Raw genomic sequence first — 19,046 nt, 5'->3', positions numbered from 1 at the left:
GAGTACTGGTTTGGGCTGGTATCATCAAAGATGAGCTTGTGGGGCCTTTTCGGGTTGCGGATGGAGTCAAGCTCAACTCCCAGTCCTACTGCCAGTTTCTGGAAGACACCTTCTTCAAGCAGTGGTACAGGAAGAAGTCTGCATCCTTCAAGAAAAACATGATTTTCATGCAGGACAATGCTCCATCACACGCGTCCAAGTACTCCACAGCGTGGCTGGCAAGAAAGGGTATAAAAGAAGAAAAACTAATGACATGGCCACCTTGTTCACCTGATCTGAACCCCATTGAGAACCTGTGGTCCATCATCAAATGTGAGATTTACAAGGAGGGAAAACAGTACATCTCTCTGAACAGTGTCTGGGAGGCTGTGGTTGCTGCTGCACGCAATGTTGATGGTGCACAGATCAAAACACTGACAGAATCCATGGATGGCAGGCTTTTGAGTGTCCTTGCAAAGAAAGGTGGCTATATTGGTCGCTGATTTGTTTTTGTTTTGTTTTTGAATGTCAGAAATGTATATTTGTGAATGTGGAGATGTTATATTGGTGTCACTGGTAAAAATAAATAATTGAAAAGGGTATATATTTGTTTTTTGTTAAGTTGCCTAATAATTATGCACAGTAATAGTCACCTGCACACACAGATATCCCCCTAAAATAGCTAAAACTAAAAACAAACTAAAAACTACTTCCAGAAACATTCAGCTTTGATATTAATGAGTTTTTTGGGTTCATTGAGAACATGGTTGTTGTTCAATAATAAAATTATTCCTCAAAAATACAACTTGCCTAAGAATTCTGCTCTCCCTGTAAACTATAGAGAGGCAAATTCAGTTTGTTATAAATCTCATAATAATGATCATATTAATTTAATGCTATATCGGGTAAATTACATTTTCCGCCTGTTTAACTCTGACTGAAGCTTATATCCTGAAACCTATTAGAAAACATGGCCATGCTGGGATCGGTTCAGCCCCCAGTGACCCTGCTTTGGATAAGTGGCTAAGAAAATGGGTGAATTAATGACTGTGCCATGAGAATAAAGGCATTTTATTTAAAGTGGGAGAGATGTGTTGGAGAGTTAACATTTTTAAGCTGCTGTTTGAATTATAATATGAGAGAAATTAAAACATAAGCAGTTTCATTTGCCAGCAAATTATCTTAAAGACTTTAAAATGTTCTCGTTTTTCTCTCTTCAGTTTGATTCTCAGACAAAATAATTGATTACTCACAAATATCAGCACTGTGACAGTCGCCTGGCTGCTTATCTATCATTAAATTTAGAAATGTATTCACCAGGGCTCCTTGTTTTCTGCTGTGTGCGCTCTTAAGCATGTGATGGTTGTGATTCGTACAGTGTCAGTCACTCCCCGAGGCTGTTGGTGAATGGTGGTGTGGGAAGAAAGGATTTATTACCTCACTTCTCCCACTGAAAGGTAGTTTCATTCTTAATTATTTTGCTCCCAAATTCATGATCTACATGATTCCTGCTGTGCCTGATCTGTGCCTGAGGCTCTTGTTGTGTTTTCCCTTAGAGTGGAAGTAAGATGCATGTTGATCATTATTTGCATTGGTTTCCTACTACCACTGTGATTCATGAAACCCTTTTGTTCTCTGTTTATTTTTTTTAAATGAATGATTATATGCAGGGATCTTTTGGTGGGAAGCACATATTCACTCATAACATCTTGCTCTTTGTGTTGTTGTGATATCATATGCCAGTGCATCATGGGTTGTTGTGCACAAGTTTACTCTGGCACACCTGACTTCAGCCGTTCATTTTTTTTTATCAAAGTAATGAAGCTATGGTTCATGCGGCTGTCATCTGTTTGCTAGTTTGCACTTTCCTGTCACAAACAAGAGAGACACGCCATCTTGTCAACCATTCCCCGTGTGTAAATGGCTCATTTGTTTCTCTCACTTATTTGATTTTATTTTTATTTTGTCAGTTGCCATTCCCAGAAATTGGGACAACTTACCGTATTTTCACGACCATAAGACGCACTGTACTAAAAGGCGCAGTCTCAGTTATGTGTGCCATTACTGTATTTAACACACACATAAGGCGCACTGGATCATAGGGCGCATACAAGTACCGTATGCGTATTTAAAAATAAAGCGGGAGCAAACCTGAGTTCGATACCTTACTCACATTTTTATTACCAGTAATCGTCATCATCAACAACACACAAGCATACAAGTGTGCGTATTTAAAAATAAAGCAGGAGCAAAACGAAGTTTGGTACTCACATTTTTATCATCAAACCCATGGAAGTCCTCATCCTCTGTGTCTGAATTGAACAGCTGCGCTAAATCTCCATCAAACATGCCAGGTTCACTTTCTTCACCGTCAGAGTCACTTTCCGTGCCGTGCGGCTCCTCGGAAATGATGCCGGCTTTTGCGAAAGCTTGAACAACAGTGCCAGCAGACATGTTAGCCCAAGCATCTACAATCCATTCGCAAATTGTGGCGTAACTCGCCCGGCGCTGCCTTCCACTCTTGGTGAAACTGTGGTCTCCATCGGTCATCCATCGCTCCCAGGCCGCTCGCAGCCTTACTTTGAACGGGCGGTTCACACCGATGTCCAGCGGTTGGAGTTCCTTTGTCAGGCCTCCCGGAATGACAGCAAGCTCACAGTTCATTTGTTTCACTAGTTTTTTCACATCGGCTGTGAGATGGGCACGCATAGAGTCACAGATTAAGAGCGATGGTGATGCGTGGAAAAAAAAAAAACACCTGGTCTCCTTACATACACCTCCCTCAGCCACTCTTTCATCATTTCCTCATCCATCCAGCCCTTTTCATTTGCCTTAATGATGATTCCTGCTGGAAACTTCTCTTTAGGCAAAGTCTTTCTCTTAAAAATCACCATAGGCGGCAGTTTCTGTCCATTAGCATGGCAGCCAAGCACAACAGTAAAAGAAGACTTTTCGTGCCCCGTTGTGCGTATCGCTAGCGTGCTGGTCCCCTTCTTCTCCACAGTGTGACTCACCGGGATGTCAAAAGTGAGCGGGACCTCGTCCATGTTTGTGATGTGGCTGGGCTGGATGTTTTTGTCCCCGATGTGTTTGCTGCAGTAGGAGCGGAAGATGGCCAGCTTTTCCTTATAATCCGCTGGAAGTTGCTGCGCTACCGTAGTCCTGGTCCGGATGGAAAAATGGCACAGTTTCATGAAAAGTGAAAGTGAAACTGCTTTTAGCCGAATGGTGACCGTCGAAACGCTTCTCCCGCTCGTTCTTTGCTCGATGATCCACCGCTCGAGTCTTTCCTCCAACTCGGGCCACCTCGCCTTATGTCCGCGGAAACTCAGCTGCGTTTTCTTGACCTGCCGGAGCTTGTTTTCCAGCTTCCTCCATTTGCGAACCATCGATTCGTTAATCTTAAATTCTCTCGCCGCTGCTCGATTTCCATGTTCCTCCGCGTAGCTGATGGCCTTCAGTTTAAACTGTGCTTCATAAGCGTGTCTCTTTGCCATTTTCAGGGTTGCGCCCACACTTCACCCTTTAGCGTTCTCATGGTGTTCTCTACTACGTCCTCCTTACAACACACAGGGCGCACTGCGCTATAGGGCGCGCTGTACTTTTTGAAGAAAATCTAAGACTTTTAAGTGCGCCTTATGGTCGTGAAAATACGGTAAACACTGTTTTATTTACCAGAAGTTTCCATACTCTCTGTGCAGAGAGTTTAACCCTTCATCTGCAGGCCAGTGCTGTTAGCCAGCAGCAGCATTTTGTTCCCTTTGCTTCCTGTGCTTTCTCACGGGGTAAGATTTAAAAGACTCTTACCTGACCTCTGTTCCTCAGGGTATGATGGAGCCTTTGATCTCCACTTTCATCCATCCAGCCTACCCACTTTTATTCCTTGTACCTTGCTCTCAGCTAGTCCCTCTTCTCAGCCATGGTAGACCTTTCATAATTGGCCACACTTGACCTTCAGTCTGTTTCTGCAGTTAAGCTCTCAGCTACTGCTGCCTCCACAAAGCTATCCTTTTAAGAAGAGCTCTGAAAAATAATAGCTTCTGGCTTGAAACAACTCAGGCTGTTTACAGAATGGGAAATGCTTCAAAGTAATCTTCATGCTTGATGTCTTTAGGTGTTCAGTGGAAATAATGAAGTCTAGAAGTGACTGGAAATATCCTCTGCTTTTCCAATTCACACTCCAGTCTGTAGTTTTTATAGCAGCAAGATCCAGTAAGTAATGAGGTTAGTAAAACAAATGTTTAAATTAGACACTAAAGACTGTAGCTGTTCTGTGTCTTTAGTCTATAAAGGTCATTTTAATTAAAAAAATCCACAAATACATAAAGTTGTCAGAAATACATAACCTGGCATTACAGTAGTCACAAACAAACATTCATGGACTGGCACACAAGCTGATTAGAGAGGTTCTCTAGCTTTCACTCCAGACTCTTGTACTTGGCTTAAGTGCTTTCAGCATTAACTCTGTGTCACTGACCCAGCTTTTGGCTCACACAGACACACTGACTTACTGTTGTATAATTGGAGGTCAAATGACTGGCAGTGCAGGCCAGAAGAGAGAAGGAACAAATTTCAGATTTTATAGGAAAGTTTTTTTAGATTTTACAAAATGCACACAGCAAGATGATTATAAAGCACTACTGTGTTGAAAATCTGTCTGTTAGATGTCCTCTTCAAAGCTCAGTTGCAGCTTAAGAGGCGATGTTTACAAGTTGTTTCAGTCTTCTCATTAAAAGGATCAAAATGCCCACAGGAATGAGGGCTGGGTCATTAGTTAGATTTTAATTTCAATTAAGAATTTGGCTTTCAGCAATTATGAAAACAAAACTTTGACATTGATTTTCACTAGGAAGCTCTCTAAAAAGTGAAATTCCTAAGAGGTGGAAAGGTCATTAACAGTTTCCTGCCTTTAGTTCCCCATTACTCTCCTCCTGTCCCTTGCTGTCCTAAGGATGAGTATCCCTGGGCCTTTTTGTTGCAAGAGTCACCCATGCATTTCATGCATTTATTCTTTTTTTTTTCTTCTTCTTCTTTTGTTTTTGTTTTACCTTTTAAGATAGAGCCAAAGCGTCAACCCCATCAAACACCTTTAGAATGTGCTCGAACGGAGCTCACAAACCAGGTGCGCTCGTCCGATATTGGTGTCTGACCCCACAACTGCCCTTTTGGATGGATATGCAAAAAAATATCCACTGATACACTCCAAAATCTTGGAAACTCATTATCGCAACAAGCTTCAACTTAAGAAGGGAAAGTTATACTAGGCTGTTTAATTTGCATGCATAACTATACTCCTCAATATGTTGGGGAAAAAGTACAGAACTCAATAAAATAAAATAAAAAACCCCCCCAAACAAACCCTTTTGTAAATAAGATTAAATGGACTTACAATATTAAGGAAGCTGTTTTCCAGTGAAAACAGTTCCCTCTCCAAATAATGCTCTCATTGCTGTCTTTACTGAGTCAGAACTTACGAAGTAGGTCGGGTATGACAAATACATTCTTTTGCTAAGCTTTTAATGGTGGGGCTGTTACTGTGTGTTTCTCATTTTGACCAGATCTTTGGCGTTAAGCGCTTGTGGCAGTCAGTTAGCGCTGCACCCCTACACTGCATGTCACATGTCAAAGAAGAATTCTCTTCATTGCATTCATCCCTGGGGTTTTTTTTTTATTTTTTTTTATGGCTGGTGGCTCACTACATTTGAGTATGACAGTTCTATTTGGAAAACTTAGTTTTCTAATGTCCTTGATACCACAAACCAGGATACTGTTAAAAATACAGCAAACAAAGAAGAATATTTATCTTTTAGCTGGATAAAAATGGAAATCATTATTTAGTGGACAGCTTTGCTTCTTGCAATTTGCCAAAGTGTCTATTGTGTTTTTAAGATACATGATACTTTATCACTGTGTTTATCACTTGTTTTATTGCAATGCCACCAAAACTTAGCTGTGCCCTGCCCTGCTGTGTGTTTGGGTTTCCTGCACTCTTAGAGTGTGTAGGTGGTGTGTGTGTGTGTGTGTGTGTGTGTGTGTGTGCACGTATACGTGTTGGTTTTAGAACTGTCATGCCAAAATGAAGTGTTTCCTTTCTCCTGCCTACAGGGAAGATATGGCAGCCACAACTTCCTGACACACCCTTCACTTCCAGCTATCCAGGGGGATTGAGGTGTGCAAACAGTGAAGCGCGAGATTATTTGACTGTCTTTGGTTTAAGCTGCACATGTTTTTCTGTGGGGTTATAGATGGTGACATTATTTCACTTTTTGGGAAATCAGCCTCTCATGCAGTTTGTGAACCTTTTTTAAGAATTGATAAGAAAGAAATGCTTTTTTTCTTACAATAGTTGTCAGATCACACTTTGTCTCTCTCTGTATTTCTTTCTGTCAGTATTTCTGTCTCCCTCTCTTTTTCTGTCTCTTTAAATCACTGTTTTGCTTTCCCTATTTTTTTCCTCCCTTTATCAGTTTCTCTTTATTCATCTTTATTCTTCTCTCACTTTCTGTCTCTGTCTCTCTCTATATGAATTTGTCTATCAATTGAAATTCAAAGGTGCTTTATTGACATGAGTTTCTTAAAACTTGTTTGAAAGCATCATAATACAGTTTCTAAAATAATATTAATAGGAAAAAAGAACAACAAAATTAGACGTTTCAGCTTAAATTGAAAAGCTCAGTGAACACTTAAACGTCATATTGGACATGTGTGTGCATGTGTGTGTATGCCCTTTCTCATTGTCCTTGTTCCTTTTGCTGATTGAAATTCGGAATTACCTAAGTGAATGAAATAAACTAAGAGTTCCTTACTTCACTGCACAATTTCAGGAGGAATTGCGTCATCTTTGTTCACTTGCCAATTTGTGGTCATTGAGCCTATACTTCTTTATGATCTGGCTTAGTTGTCCATTTCTGACAGTTACGAGATATTCTATCCATTCATAAGCTCTGTTTAGGTTCAAATGACCTTCTAATCTGCATTAGTTTCTTCTTCTGAGAGTTTGAGTACTCTCCTGTGAATGCTAATGATCAGTAGGTATTTGTTTGTGGGTGTGGGTTTTTGTTGTTGTTGTTGTTGTTGTTTTTTAAACATGAATGTAAAATGTATATCTGCAGAGCCTTACATGTAGAGGTCGTGATTATTGAGTGGACTCCATACATCACTATGATAGAGCACAAGGAGCAGGATGATGCGATTAAATATCTCGCTTTATCTCTTAACTCTATCTCTCTATAGTTCTTTATCTCTTATCTCTCTTTGTTGATCTCTCTTGGTCTAAATTTCTCTTTCTCCATGTCAATATCTCTTTGTCTTAGAGATATCGATCCTAAGCTGAATTGATTGAGAAATCTACTAGAAGTAATCTGGTAATTTTTGGTTAATTATACTAAATGGAAACTGTTGGTATGTTGGTAGGTGGTGTTTGTGAAGTCTATAAACACATACTCCACAGTAACTTCAGGATTATGGACTCCACATATTGCTGATGTGGTGTTTAAGGGAACATTAAATAACTACATGCTCATTAAATGCACATTTTTGTGGATAAGAAATATCCACTTTAGTCTTATCTGCCATCTCTTCCCAACATACACATGCACAAATTCTTAGTCTTTTCATTTCTTTCTTCAACATTCTTCGAATATCATTTTCACTTTTTTTTTTTTTTTGTCTTCTTTAGAACATTTTCCCTCTTGTATTGCCATTTAGTTCGCACACTTTTGTGCTCATTATTTCATGCTTTTTGCCTCTTTAATTTCTGTCTCTCCCATTCTGCTAGTGAGAGTCAAGTAAGGGTACACCTACACCATCTTACCTAAATTATCAAATAAAGCGGTATATAGGGTGCTCCTCTGTGGGTATTTTAATTGCCTAGTGCTTTGAAAAAAATAATGGTGCATTTTAAGCAGCAGCTTCTCCAGTGGATTTCTTGTACTATGAGCAAACTCCAACTCAATTGTCTTTGACAGTTGGTGGAAGTGGTCCTTGTTCTGTCCTGGAGCCTTGGCGAGCACAGCGTTAGCAGTACATGAACCAGTTGTTTTTTTTTTTTTTTACTTCAAATCTTTAGATCAGAATGAGGACTACCTTTCTCAGCTTCTCCTGTCTCTAGTCTTTTGCCCATCTCCGCTCTCTCATTATGAAATGTTTTGGGTATGGAGTACTTTTGTGAGGGGAGGCCGGAAAAGGCGCTCCATATTTCCCAGACCTCCTTGTGGGAGTGTTTCTCTGCTTTCAGGATGGAGATCCTGGTAGTCTGTTTTTAGAGAAGTCCTGAATCCTACTGCACTTTATGTGGCTGGCCCAGACTCCTTCCACTTTTTTGTGTCTTGTGTCTTTTACTAATTTATTCTGAGGTTACTGTGGTGCAGGAAGTAGAGCAACTGTTCTTGTTGTTTGATGCTATTTAAACAAATTGTATTCAATTTGATAGAGCAGCTTATCTGCTAATGGGAAAGTGAGTGGTTTGACCTGTGGCTCCTCTAGTCTGTGTGTTGGGCAGGATGTTCAACCCCAAATTGCCAATAGAATAGAACGGGGCTTGTTGTGTAGGATTGCTTTGAGTGGGCACTATATAAACACCAATCCATTTGCTGTGGTATCAGTTCGTTGACTGGAGCTCCAGACCTTTAGTTTATTTTATCTTTCTTTAAATGGAAATCTTTGTTGGTAAAATAAATTTATGTCAAATAAATGTATTATTCTCTTTCTATGTTGTGGCCACATTGAGTTTGTTTGTGGTTTTCTGGGATATTTGGGATATTCAGAGACGACAGAGTCCAACCCAAGACTGGAGGGGGTGAGGGTACTTGATTAACATGAACTGAAATTTTAAAATAAAAGCGATGGGATTCCTACTGAGTAAATTAATTGGAGGGGCTGATTTTTCTCCTGAATAAATACGAAAAATGTAAAAACTGAGATTCTGGGTCCATCCAATTCTCAGGAGAAGGCATGGTTTGGTCCAGGAGTGGAAGGTGTATCACAGGCGCATTGTACATATTTCAGGATGTCAGTGGGGGAGGTTGAGTTCTTGGCAGAATTGGGAACATATCTGAGGAGGCAGAGAAATCATTTCAGACATTTACCAGGAGCAGCGTCTAGCAGTATGAATGTAGTAAAATACTATTATTTTACTGTCTTTATGTATTCAGTAACGGCACACAATTTGAGTTACGAGTGCAAATGTTGCCAAATGCTAGTTGGTCAGGTCTTATTTGGATTATAAAATACTTGTTTCAAAAAAATAAGTACTGCAAATTCATCCAGTGAAATTATGCGGTTGACGTGATCAGCTGCAGTAAGAGTAGGTGAGTCTAAAAAAATATTTTTAAAGCAAAAAAATATCTGTACGGATTTTAGGCATCCAGTTTGTGAAGGTCTTAACATTCAGAAGGGTAGTGGTCATGCTCAAGTATGAGACAAAACGCTCCTAGGGTTTGGACTTCATAATAATTTGTTTCAGATTTATTTTGTGTTTTGCTGTATGTATTTGTGTGGGTATCACCAATTTCTGTTCTACTGCTGCTTATTTTGGCCAGAGCACTCTTGGCTTAATTCTAATCTGTGTACTGTGCTTTATCCTATTGGTGTCTTTTCTGGATGCCACTTTGCAAAGTTCTTACATGAAGAGAAAGCAGAACCAACTAAACATATACTATAAAATTATAAAACATCTAAACTAAATTTCAAATCTAGGGTAAACATAAGGCTGTAATCTAGCTGTGAACTCTACTAGTGAACTCTTGGTATGACTGAGAGCTGATGAATGCCACTTTAATAGTTTTTCCTCAGGCCTTTTTGTGGCCGTCTTCATCTCATTTGTGTTTTTGTGTTGTGACATTCCCCTCTGATGGCTCATTGATTAATGTTACACACAAAATGAAGCCTTGAAGTTGTAGCTGAACACAACTAAAAAAGGGCGTTGAAATAATATAGCCTGCAGACAAATGGTTTAAATTTTTCTCATAGCTCAACAAATACTGTACAAAGGAGACAAAGGGAGGGTGATATTTGTGTGTCTCTGCCTTCTCTCTGATATGGCATGTGTTGTTGGACAATAGCTCCTCTATGTGTGGCCTCTCCTCAAGGCTGAAATTGTTATGTCATTTTTCTTCTCCCCTCTCCTCTTGTCTCTTTTCACTCTTTCCCTCTTTTCTCTTGTCTTTTTGCTCTCTGTAACACTGTCTGTCATTCTTTTCCTTTGTTATTGTTCTCTTAAAAATCTTATACATAAAGGCTGGTGCATGCATAAATCTAGTGTTTAACATCCAGTACTTTACACTAAAATATTGCAGATACAGAAGTTCATGATGCAGATCTGGATTTTAATACCAATCTGCATGAAGAGGCTTAGTGTTTCATTCTGAATTTTAAGTTTAAAATGTGCTGCTGTTTAATTATTCAGGTCTTAGTCACGCCGACTGGTAGGCGAACCACCCTGACGGTTGAAGACTGTTACTGGAAATTGCTGTCGATTTGTTAGTGAAATTATTGGTCACATTGTTGATACTTTAGTTGCTAGCACATTGCTGCAGTTGCCTGTAGTTTGCATAGAAGCTGACATAGATGCTGACTTGCCTGCTAACACTCACCAACTGGTCACCATGTAGTAGCGAAAACTCTGAAACATGAAAGGTGCAATGCAAACAGGAAACAGAGAACATTTGCCTTCAAAGTAAAAGTTCTGTCTTATCGCTGAATCTAGCATATACAGTGCTTAATAGATGTGCTCGACCACTGCCAAATTATAGTTACTGTATTTTTTTTTTCATAACAGTTTAAGGACTGTATCAGAATACAAATGTTTTACTTTCAGTTTGTTGCGCTTGCTCCCCTCTCTCTAATGAGACTGGCATGTTTGTTGTACACAACACGGACGCTCTGTAAACCGTTATCTATAGGTTTTAGCTGTGTACTGTCAGCAGAAAATGGCATGAAAATGTTATTTGTCTTACTCTTTCTCGTGTTTGTGTTGTTGTTGTTGAGTCTTAAGCTTAGCTGCTGTCACGATGAAGAGCAAAGTCATAAAATAGACCAATTAATTGCAATGAAACAGTGTTAAAACAGTACAAACTGTCCACTACAGGAAAAGTCTGTTCTTCACATGCTCAATTTTTTTTTTTTATCTAGATATTTTTTTGGCACTACTTCTCCTCCGTGGTGAACTCTGCTGTTTCAGCGTTTCCTAAAATCCATCAGTCTTCATAGCCAGTGATTCACACAAATGGACACAAACTCAATACTATGATATTCATTTAATTTGTTGACTTCTCCTTATGTTAGGTCAAACTAGTTAGAAACTAGAAAGATGTTTGTTGTGGATTATACACTATGGGAAGCTTTTCATTATTTGATTAATATATACCAAATTCAGTAAATGTATAACCTTGTATTTATGTTTTGCTTTATGTAAAGTTGGGAGGGCGATGTTTAAGTCAACATTTATGTTACCATGCATTTAAAGAATGATTTCCAGTCTTTCTCACAGAGAGGGATGAAAATTGTTGATTTAACACTGGTATTATGTCATTACTCATTATCAACAGATACCAAAAGCTAATGTATTAGTGTGATATTGGAAGTAGGAAAATCTGGATTAGTGCATCTGTAACTGATAGCAATATTAATATGATGTAGCTTCTTGTTATTTAGTCACTCACAGAGCTTATAAAGTTATTTTGATGAATACACGTAGAGTAGTTCGCTCCCTTTCTTCGTGACAGTGGAAAACCAGAGGTCTGCATTAGCTACAGACTGTTATCCATGAAGCTGGAGAGGTTCACAGCATGAAGTGGAGGCTTGCCCATGAGAGTGAGTGAGAGAGATGCTTAAGCATGACTAAAAGCCAAAGTATGCCTCAGCAGTTAACACATGAACCGCAGCACCATCAGCTGCATTTCAGAATGCACTTAGATGCCTAATCTGAACTACAGCCACTCCTCTTCTGAACACCCTGCATTGTCTTGAGGCTGTTTAAAAAATTGTATTGGTTTGTTCCTTCAACTGCTGCCTGTCATCTCATTTGTCAGTTTAAAAAAAATGTTATGCAGCAGTACTTAATATATTTTTTAAAATAAGGAATTACATCAGGTCACAAAAACTTTTTTTTATTAGACTGCAACTTCAATTGTTGATGTAAAATAAGTAAATATTTCTTCTAAAATAATCTAACATGGACGTTCTTGGTCCTGTGGGAGGCGGATTTGAACCCAGAACCTTCATGCTGTGAGGCAACAGTGCTAACCACCACAGCACTGCTAACCACCACAGCACTGCCTTATCATGTGACTGAACTTAGCATGGCAGTTTGTAAAATGGTCACAATCTCTAATCTACTGATTTTTGTTTCTGGGCATGAATGTTACATTTTTATTTTTTAATGTTCCTGATAACAATGTTTGCTTTGTCTGTTCACATATGTACTAATGTTCATGTACAACAAAAAAGGCTTTTTCGTGACTGTTTTTCTGGTGAATTTGGGCTGAAAGATGTGCTGTTGGCATCCCAGGTGTGAAACCTCTCCAAATTGCTTCCTCCATGCTGTGTTAGCTCTGCCACTAACAGCTCGTGCACTGATCTCAGTGGTTATTACACCTTACAGCTGATTCCATCCTGGACTGGATCAGATTATCCTAACTCTCAGACCCCTATTTGTTTTTTGTTTGTTTGTTTGTTTTTTCTCCTGTTAGACTAAACTCGTACTTGTATGTGTATACTCTGTATTTCTGCAAGTGTGCATCCTGTTGTGTGTGCTGCAGTCTGCAGGGACAAAGCTGGGGTTTAGTTGTCTCATCATGATTTATTCATGCTGTGAGACTATGCAGGTATTTGTATATGTGTGTGCAGAGCAGAGGGCTTATCAGGGTTTTAAACTTGAAGCAATAAAATACAATCTAGTTTAGACTGACAGTAATTATATGTTGAAGTGTAGCACAGAAGTGGATGGACTGGCCTTTTTTTACATTAATCTTTCTTTTCTCTCTCTTCTCACAGGCAACCAGACAAACTGGTGGTGGTTTGGACGCGTAGAAGTCGACGGAAATCCTCCAAGGTTGGTATTGGATTAGATGCATTTTTAGTTTAAGAAAATTTTCAATTTCCACTTATTTCCAAATGTAATTTTTTTTCATCATCCATCCTTCTGTCCTGCAGTCTCACAGCTGGCAGCCTGGCATCAAAAACCCCTACAGAGGAGTCGTGGTGTGGCCGGTACCAGAAAACATTGAGATCACGGTCACTCTTTTTAAGGTAACCTGCTGCTCTATTATCTGTGTAAAACAGGCCTTTAAGGAAACTCTAGCCCTAATTTTTCAGACTTTTCTGGGAAAATGTTAGGCTAAACATTTATATACATTTAGTTGGAAGCACACTTATTTAGCCCCCTTATCAAACTAATCCTAATAGCAAAATGTGAACTTTTCCAGTTGATTTCAATACCAAAAGCACACACAGACGGTTAAAATTGCTCAACACAGCTAATATTTTTCTAAATTTAACATAAAATGCTAATTTTCCTGACTTTTGCCTACAATTCCTTAATGAATCTTTCACAAGATCACAAATTTACAAATCAATTGTTGTACAAACAATTTCTAACTTCCAGAGTTCAGGTTTTTCTGTTAAAGCCATAAACCTATCAGGCCTAGAGCTTAAGAGAAGAAAACATTACCTTTCATAAAAGAAGGCAGTCTGGAGGTGGAAGAATGATGCCATCTACAGTGAAGCATGGTGGTGACTCTGTGATGCTCTGAGGCAGTTTTTCTTCCTTGGTTAATAGAAATCTAGAGTGTGTAGCATGGAATTGTCATCATGCTACTAAAGTGCTAAAGACACAGGGGTTGAAGGATTCAGTCAAAGCATCATGATTGGTTGAATTTGGTAATTAAATATTAGTTTAATAAAATGTTCAATCACACTTGTGTAATATGATCTTTACAAATGGCTTATGCCAAAAATTCTGCTTCTATTGTACACTTAAACAGGTATCTGTCACCTTGTCTGACTTACTTAAACATACTGGCCTTTTTGCTGACAGGTCAGCTCAGAGCTCAGTATCTTGTTACCCATAACTCCTACCACAAATCTCTACCATAATTGTCTTGCTTTGTAAAGTGGTGGTGGTGGCTTTTAACAATTTGGATACTAAATACATGAAAATCTAGTCAATCCCAAGGCACTTGACACAGAAACCTTCAAATAGAGTAAAGACTTCATCTCCAGACATCTGTAAAAACAAATCCTTACGTCTGCTTTCGTGTGTACTAGCTCAGTTTTTTGAAGTCTGTGGTTGTTGAATGTAACTGTACTATTAGTGCCTCTCTTTTTTTAGGCCCACTTCCACTTCCTGTCTCAGAGGAAGTAATAAAGCTGTTTTGGTAATGAGACAAAATGCAAAACCATTGAAGGCACCATTCAACCATTAAGTTGGATGGAGCTCAAATCAAACGGCAATAGAATGCAGTCTGTAAGCCTGCTGCCTTGGTAGAAAGGTTTTTGTTTATTCTGGATAATAAAAATAAAGAAACTCTGAAACATCATCCTAGTTTACACGAACACAGCCAGGAGCATGTCATAGATCAGGGTGTTTAATAATACAGTCCGTGAACCATGATTGGACAATCAAAGCATCTAATGCTGTGCAAAGAAGGTCGGCATAACTTTTCACTATTTGGTCTTCAAGAGTTGTTGATGGGAGTCGCAGTGTAAATCATTTTTAAGAATGTTTGACTTTATTATTTTGGTATTTTAATCCAAGAAGGTTGAATCATTGTCACTTTGACACCATTCTTACTAAAAAAGACACCAGACAAGGTTTTGGATGTTGCATGAATATTTAAAAAAATTAGATTGATTAATTGATCATTTATTTTGTGCATATGTGTACATACATACAAGATGGAGCAGAGCATATATAGAGGAAGGAAAATATTGTCTTCTAGTACAACAGGTGCTTGAAAATTAGTGGGAAGAAGTGGTACTTATAGGTCCCCCATAGATGAACAATTAAACAAAATTTCCTGTCTGTCAACAAAAAGATTTTCCAGTGGATTAACAATACATTTCATTTTTTTAATTAAATTGTCAGACTCAGAGTAATGAGCTGCCAATAATGTTTTATCTAACAATACAGATTTATTTCTTTAAGAGGAAAGTAAAGTAGCTGTGCTGAGAGGTTTATTTGATTTAGTAAAGCAGCCTTTCTTTATAATGTTGAAAAACTGAGACTTAAAGTTGAAATGGTGCTCATATTCCTTAAGACATCTCAGACTGAGTGTCATCCATTTTATAAATGGATAGTGCATTAAATGAGAACATTTTTATACTGTATTTCAACTGCTTTACACTGAGTGAAAGGGAAACGTTGTGAATATTTATAGTTGTATTAAAGATCTCACAGAGTCGTTAGGGGGGGAAAAAGATGCAGGGCCTGATTCTCTTTAGATTCTTGACTTTATTATTTTTCACAGCTTTTCAGTTTTCTGTGCGTGTAGCATAAAGCTCATGCTGGAAATACTGTCTACAGTAAAACCCCAGACAGAATCAGACCCTTTGAAAATGCATTAACACCCTAATCTGCAGTAGTTATATTACTGGCAAATACTTTCCTGGTCAATTGCAGGTCAAAAGCTGCATGCAGAGTTGCTCTGGTAACCTTTCTTGGTTACAGAAATAATTAATTGATGTTGTATAACAATAAAATATGAGCTTAGTTTCAATTATTATATTTCTGGTGGTACCTGTCAGCAGGGACATTCAGTCCTCTGCTTGGATAGTCATGCACATCCCTAGCCTACAGTTCTGTAGATTTGAGAGTTCAGGTCACCTCTCTGGTCCTATAACGCCTAAATGTTATAAAGGGCTTTTAACGTTACCTGGGTCATTTTACCTGTGTTATAGGAAACTGCACCAGTTTTTACACATTATATGTTTTTTAAATGAGACTAGGTTTGTGCCCCGATTTTACAGTACTTTTTCAAAAATCCTGTCTCTTGAATTGCCCAAGTGTAACACTTGGGCAATTCAAGTATCTAATAACTTACACTTCTGATTTTTTTTTTTCTGAATTGTGGTAACTGAAAGTGAGGGGAAACGTAACCATGATTTTAAGATCCTGTCAAAGTGTTTTCTGGCCTCAAGCTAGCTGAACTAGCTGAGCCCTGCATTATTGTAGCCTCGGGGGGATGTACACTACCAGACAGCCTTAGCTGAACTTTGTATATAGTAAAAAAAAATCATGAGATTAAATATTAACTGAAGTAAGCAGTGCTCTGGCTGCTCATTATGCAGACAGATCAATCCTGCCAGAGATAATGTGCATAATAAAAGTGGGCAGTTATTGTTTTTACCCTATTGAGTTTTAAATTACCGGTAGCTGGATTTGACTTGTGACATTTTATTTTTTTAATTTTATTTTAAAGTATCTGAAAACAAATCTCACTGAGAGTACCACAAGAGTTGTTCGGTTCTGAATTATTGGAAAGGACAAGCATTTTCCTGTTCGTATTTTAAAAATATTTAACAAAATAATAAAATCCTTGTCACTAATGTTGGAATTTGTTAATGAAAACGATATGTCACAGAAGAAGGTGCATGCTGTGTGTGATCTGCAGCTTCTGTTTACCAGCAGCACTAAAACAGCTGATAACGCCTCACTCTGCTGGTGCTTAAAAGCAGTTTATGTGGGATGTGAAATAACAGCAAGTTTACAGTTGGGGGGGGTATGTGAGAAGGCTGTGTTATTTTCTGTGTTTGTGTGTGGGCGTTGTCTGATTGTTACACTAGACTGCAGGAATATTGATTTCTGGGAGTGTGTCCTGAGCTCAGCCAGACAAAAAGGCAATCAGAGCTCGTGTATTACACACAGAGGCTGCAACAAACAGCAGACTGTACATTTGTGTTTGTCCTCACTAGAGAAACTCCTCCTCTACCTTTTAAATGAAGTCTGGTTTAAAATCTGTCCTATGTTTGTTGGGTGGATCAGCTTTAAAGCTTTTATATCACTATTATTATTTAAATCTGGCCATTGTTTGCATTAATACTTTAGTAAAGGTGTAGAGACTAAACCTGAGCTGTGCCCCATAAGTCATAAGTGTGTTTTTAGTCTGGGGCTTGCCCCCTGGTGTCGACGTATGTCAGCTGACCATCCTTGAAATGCCCATTGCAACCAGGGTTTAATGCATCTCTGAAATCCAACCTATCATATCACCTGTTCTGCAATTTGACTCCCACAGTCCAAATACTGGCATAATATATGTGCAGATGCTTTAGCACCTGAAGTGATTGTACTGGTTTAACCTGCATCCAACCATCTGGTTTCAATGGGCCCAGTTTTTAGTGTTTACCACTTGACATGCAGCTGTGCTTTCTCTCTTTGTACTGTGTCCAGCTCTGTCTTGTGTTTGTGTGTACTGTGCATGTGCTTAAGAGAGTACTGGAGGGCAGTGAAGGTCACCCACCGCAGCACAGTAAGGCCGGGCTGCTTCCTGCCTCCGTTCCTCTCTTCTTTCATTATGTCGATTTTAAACAGGCAGGAAGATGGGAAGAGAGGCAACACAGAGATGCTTAAAGTACACAGAAATTTTCTGCATTTTAATGTTTCCATCTGTGGATTCAGTAGCCCAACCTTGTGTAATTGAAAGTCACCTCAGTAATGCAAACAATTTATAAGGGGAAATGGAACATAAAAACTGGGTCATGAGGTGAATAGAGATGATAGTGGGTTGGAAGCTGTTGAGCTCACTCAGTTTTCTGTCTGTTGGCACACGGCCAAAGTGAAAATTAGAATTTAATTAAATAACTGTTGTCTTGTTTGTAGGACCCCCACGCAGAGGAGTTTGAGGACAAAGAATGGACGTTTGTCATTGAAAATGTGAGTACTAAATGTACACATGCTTCTTCATTAACATGGTTAACGATGCTTTTGTTGTTGTTACATATCCATATTTTCTGTCTAACCTGATGGTTGGAAAGGAGCGCAGCCTATAATTGTGTGAAGTGCTCAAACTCATCTGAAATGTCATATAGAGGAACTTCGGGACTAGATGTTAAACAAGACAGGGATGATTTACCAGCTTTCAGTATTCTCAGGAGTCTTCTAGGGACACGGTCTTTGCATTTCATGTGCAGATTGTGCCACCATGTGGTCAGTTTATGTCATTACATAATCTGAGTACCTCGGATTAAATGGCTTGAATAATATTCATGTACATGTTTTACAAGGATATATTTGTTTTTATTGTAGTAACAGACTGTTTTTCTCAAGTAATAGTAGAGTACTTTTTACACTTGTCTTTTTGACGCCACAAACCATGTGCATGTAAAATACATGTGCTTGTAAAATTCAATTGTTACTTTATTAACGCAAATGTTTTTAGGAGTTCCCATCAATTTATATTACAGCAACTGCTTTTCCGTAATGTGCTCATGCCATGTTAGTCAGACTGCTGTATAAGTCAGCAGAAACAAGTGAAAACTGAAACTTTATCCAAGGAAGGACAGTTGCTTGCTCTCTAGTAGTCATGCTTGGGCTGTCATGGAAAATTGACTGAGGCGAGAAAGTGATAGTGGGGAAGCCTTTTTTCTTTAGGTGACACAGCTTCAGATGTTGTGCACCATATTCACTGTCCCATGACAGTGGAAAAATAAAAGCCCTCTTCACGGAACGATACTTTATTCAGCCTCTTTCCATTTCCACAGTCACAACTGAGTTGTTTCAAACATTAAAATTTAACCAGCCAGTGAGTCAAAGACGGCATCATTGTTAACCTGTAACCTTTTAAAATGTTACATTTAAGCTCTTTTAGACCTACCATTTTCATTACATACTTTTATTTAAGGATATGCATTTACACTTTAAGTGATATGGTTTTGCTCTGCCTAGATTGTTGCACCAACTAATTCATATTTCCAAAAAAGAAAGAAACTGTAAACTGCTGAGTGTGGTTTGGCAGAAACAATTTTTGAAAAAAGCCTCAAAAAACAATTTTTAGTTAAAAAAACTAAAACAAAAATTGGCAAGAAGAACCAAAACATGATAAAATAACATGGATGGAGAGAATTTCTTGTAT

At 38.6% G+C, this 19,046-nt stretch overlaps 1 protein-coding gene across 4 annotated transcripts in view; it reads left to right on the top strand.

Annotated features, from left to right (window-relative positions):
• The window catches only part of ehbp1 (EH domain binding protein 1), a 162,457-nt gene that overhangs the window by 12,465 nt on the left and 130,946 nt on the right, over window positions 1-19,046 (top strand). For all 4 annotated transcript variants that reach the window (XM_082557092.1, XM_082557094.1, XM_082557093.1 and 1 more), the window contains 3 exons: window positions 12,973-13,030; window positions 13,132-13,227; window positions 17,795-17,848. In XM_082557092.1, coding sequence (XP_082413218.1) covers window positions 12,973-13,030; window positions 13,132-13,227; window positions 17,795-17,848 — 208 coding nt within the window. The remainder of the gene's footprint in view (window positions 1-12,972; window positions 13,031-13,131; window positions 13,228-17,794; window positions 17,849-19,046) is intronic.

Source organism: Aulonocara stuartgranti, assembly GCF_965226115.1.
Source record: "Aulonocara stuartgranti genome assembly, chromosome: 13".
Classification (NCBI taxonomy): Eukaryota; Metazoa; Chordata; class Actinopteri; order Cichliformes; family Cichlidae; genus Aulonocara; species Aulonocara stuartgranti.
This window is presented reverse-complemented; position numbering and strand designations above follow the sequence as displayed.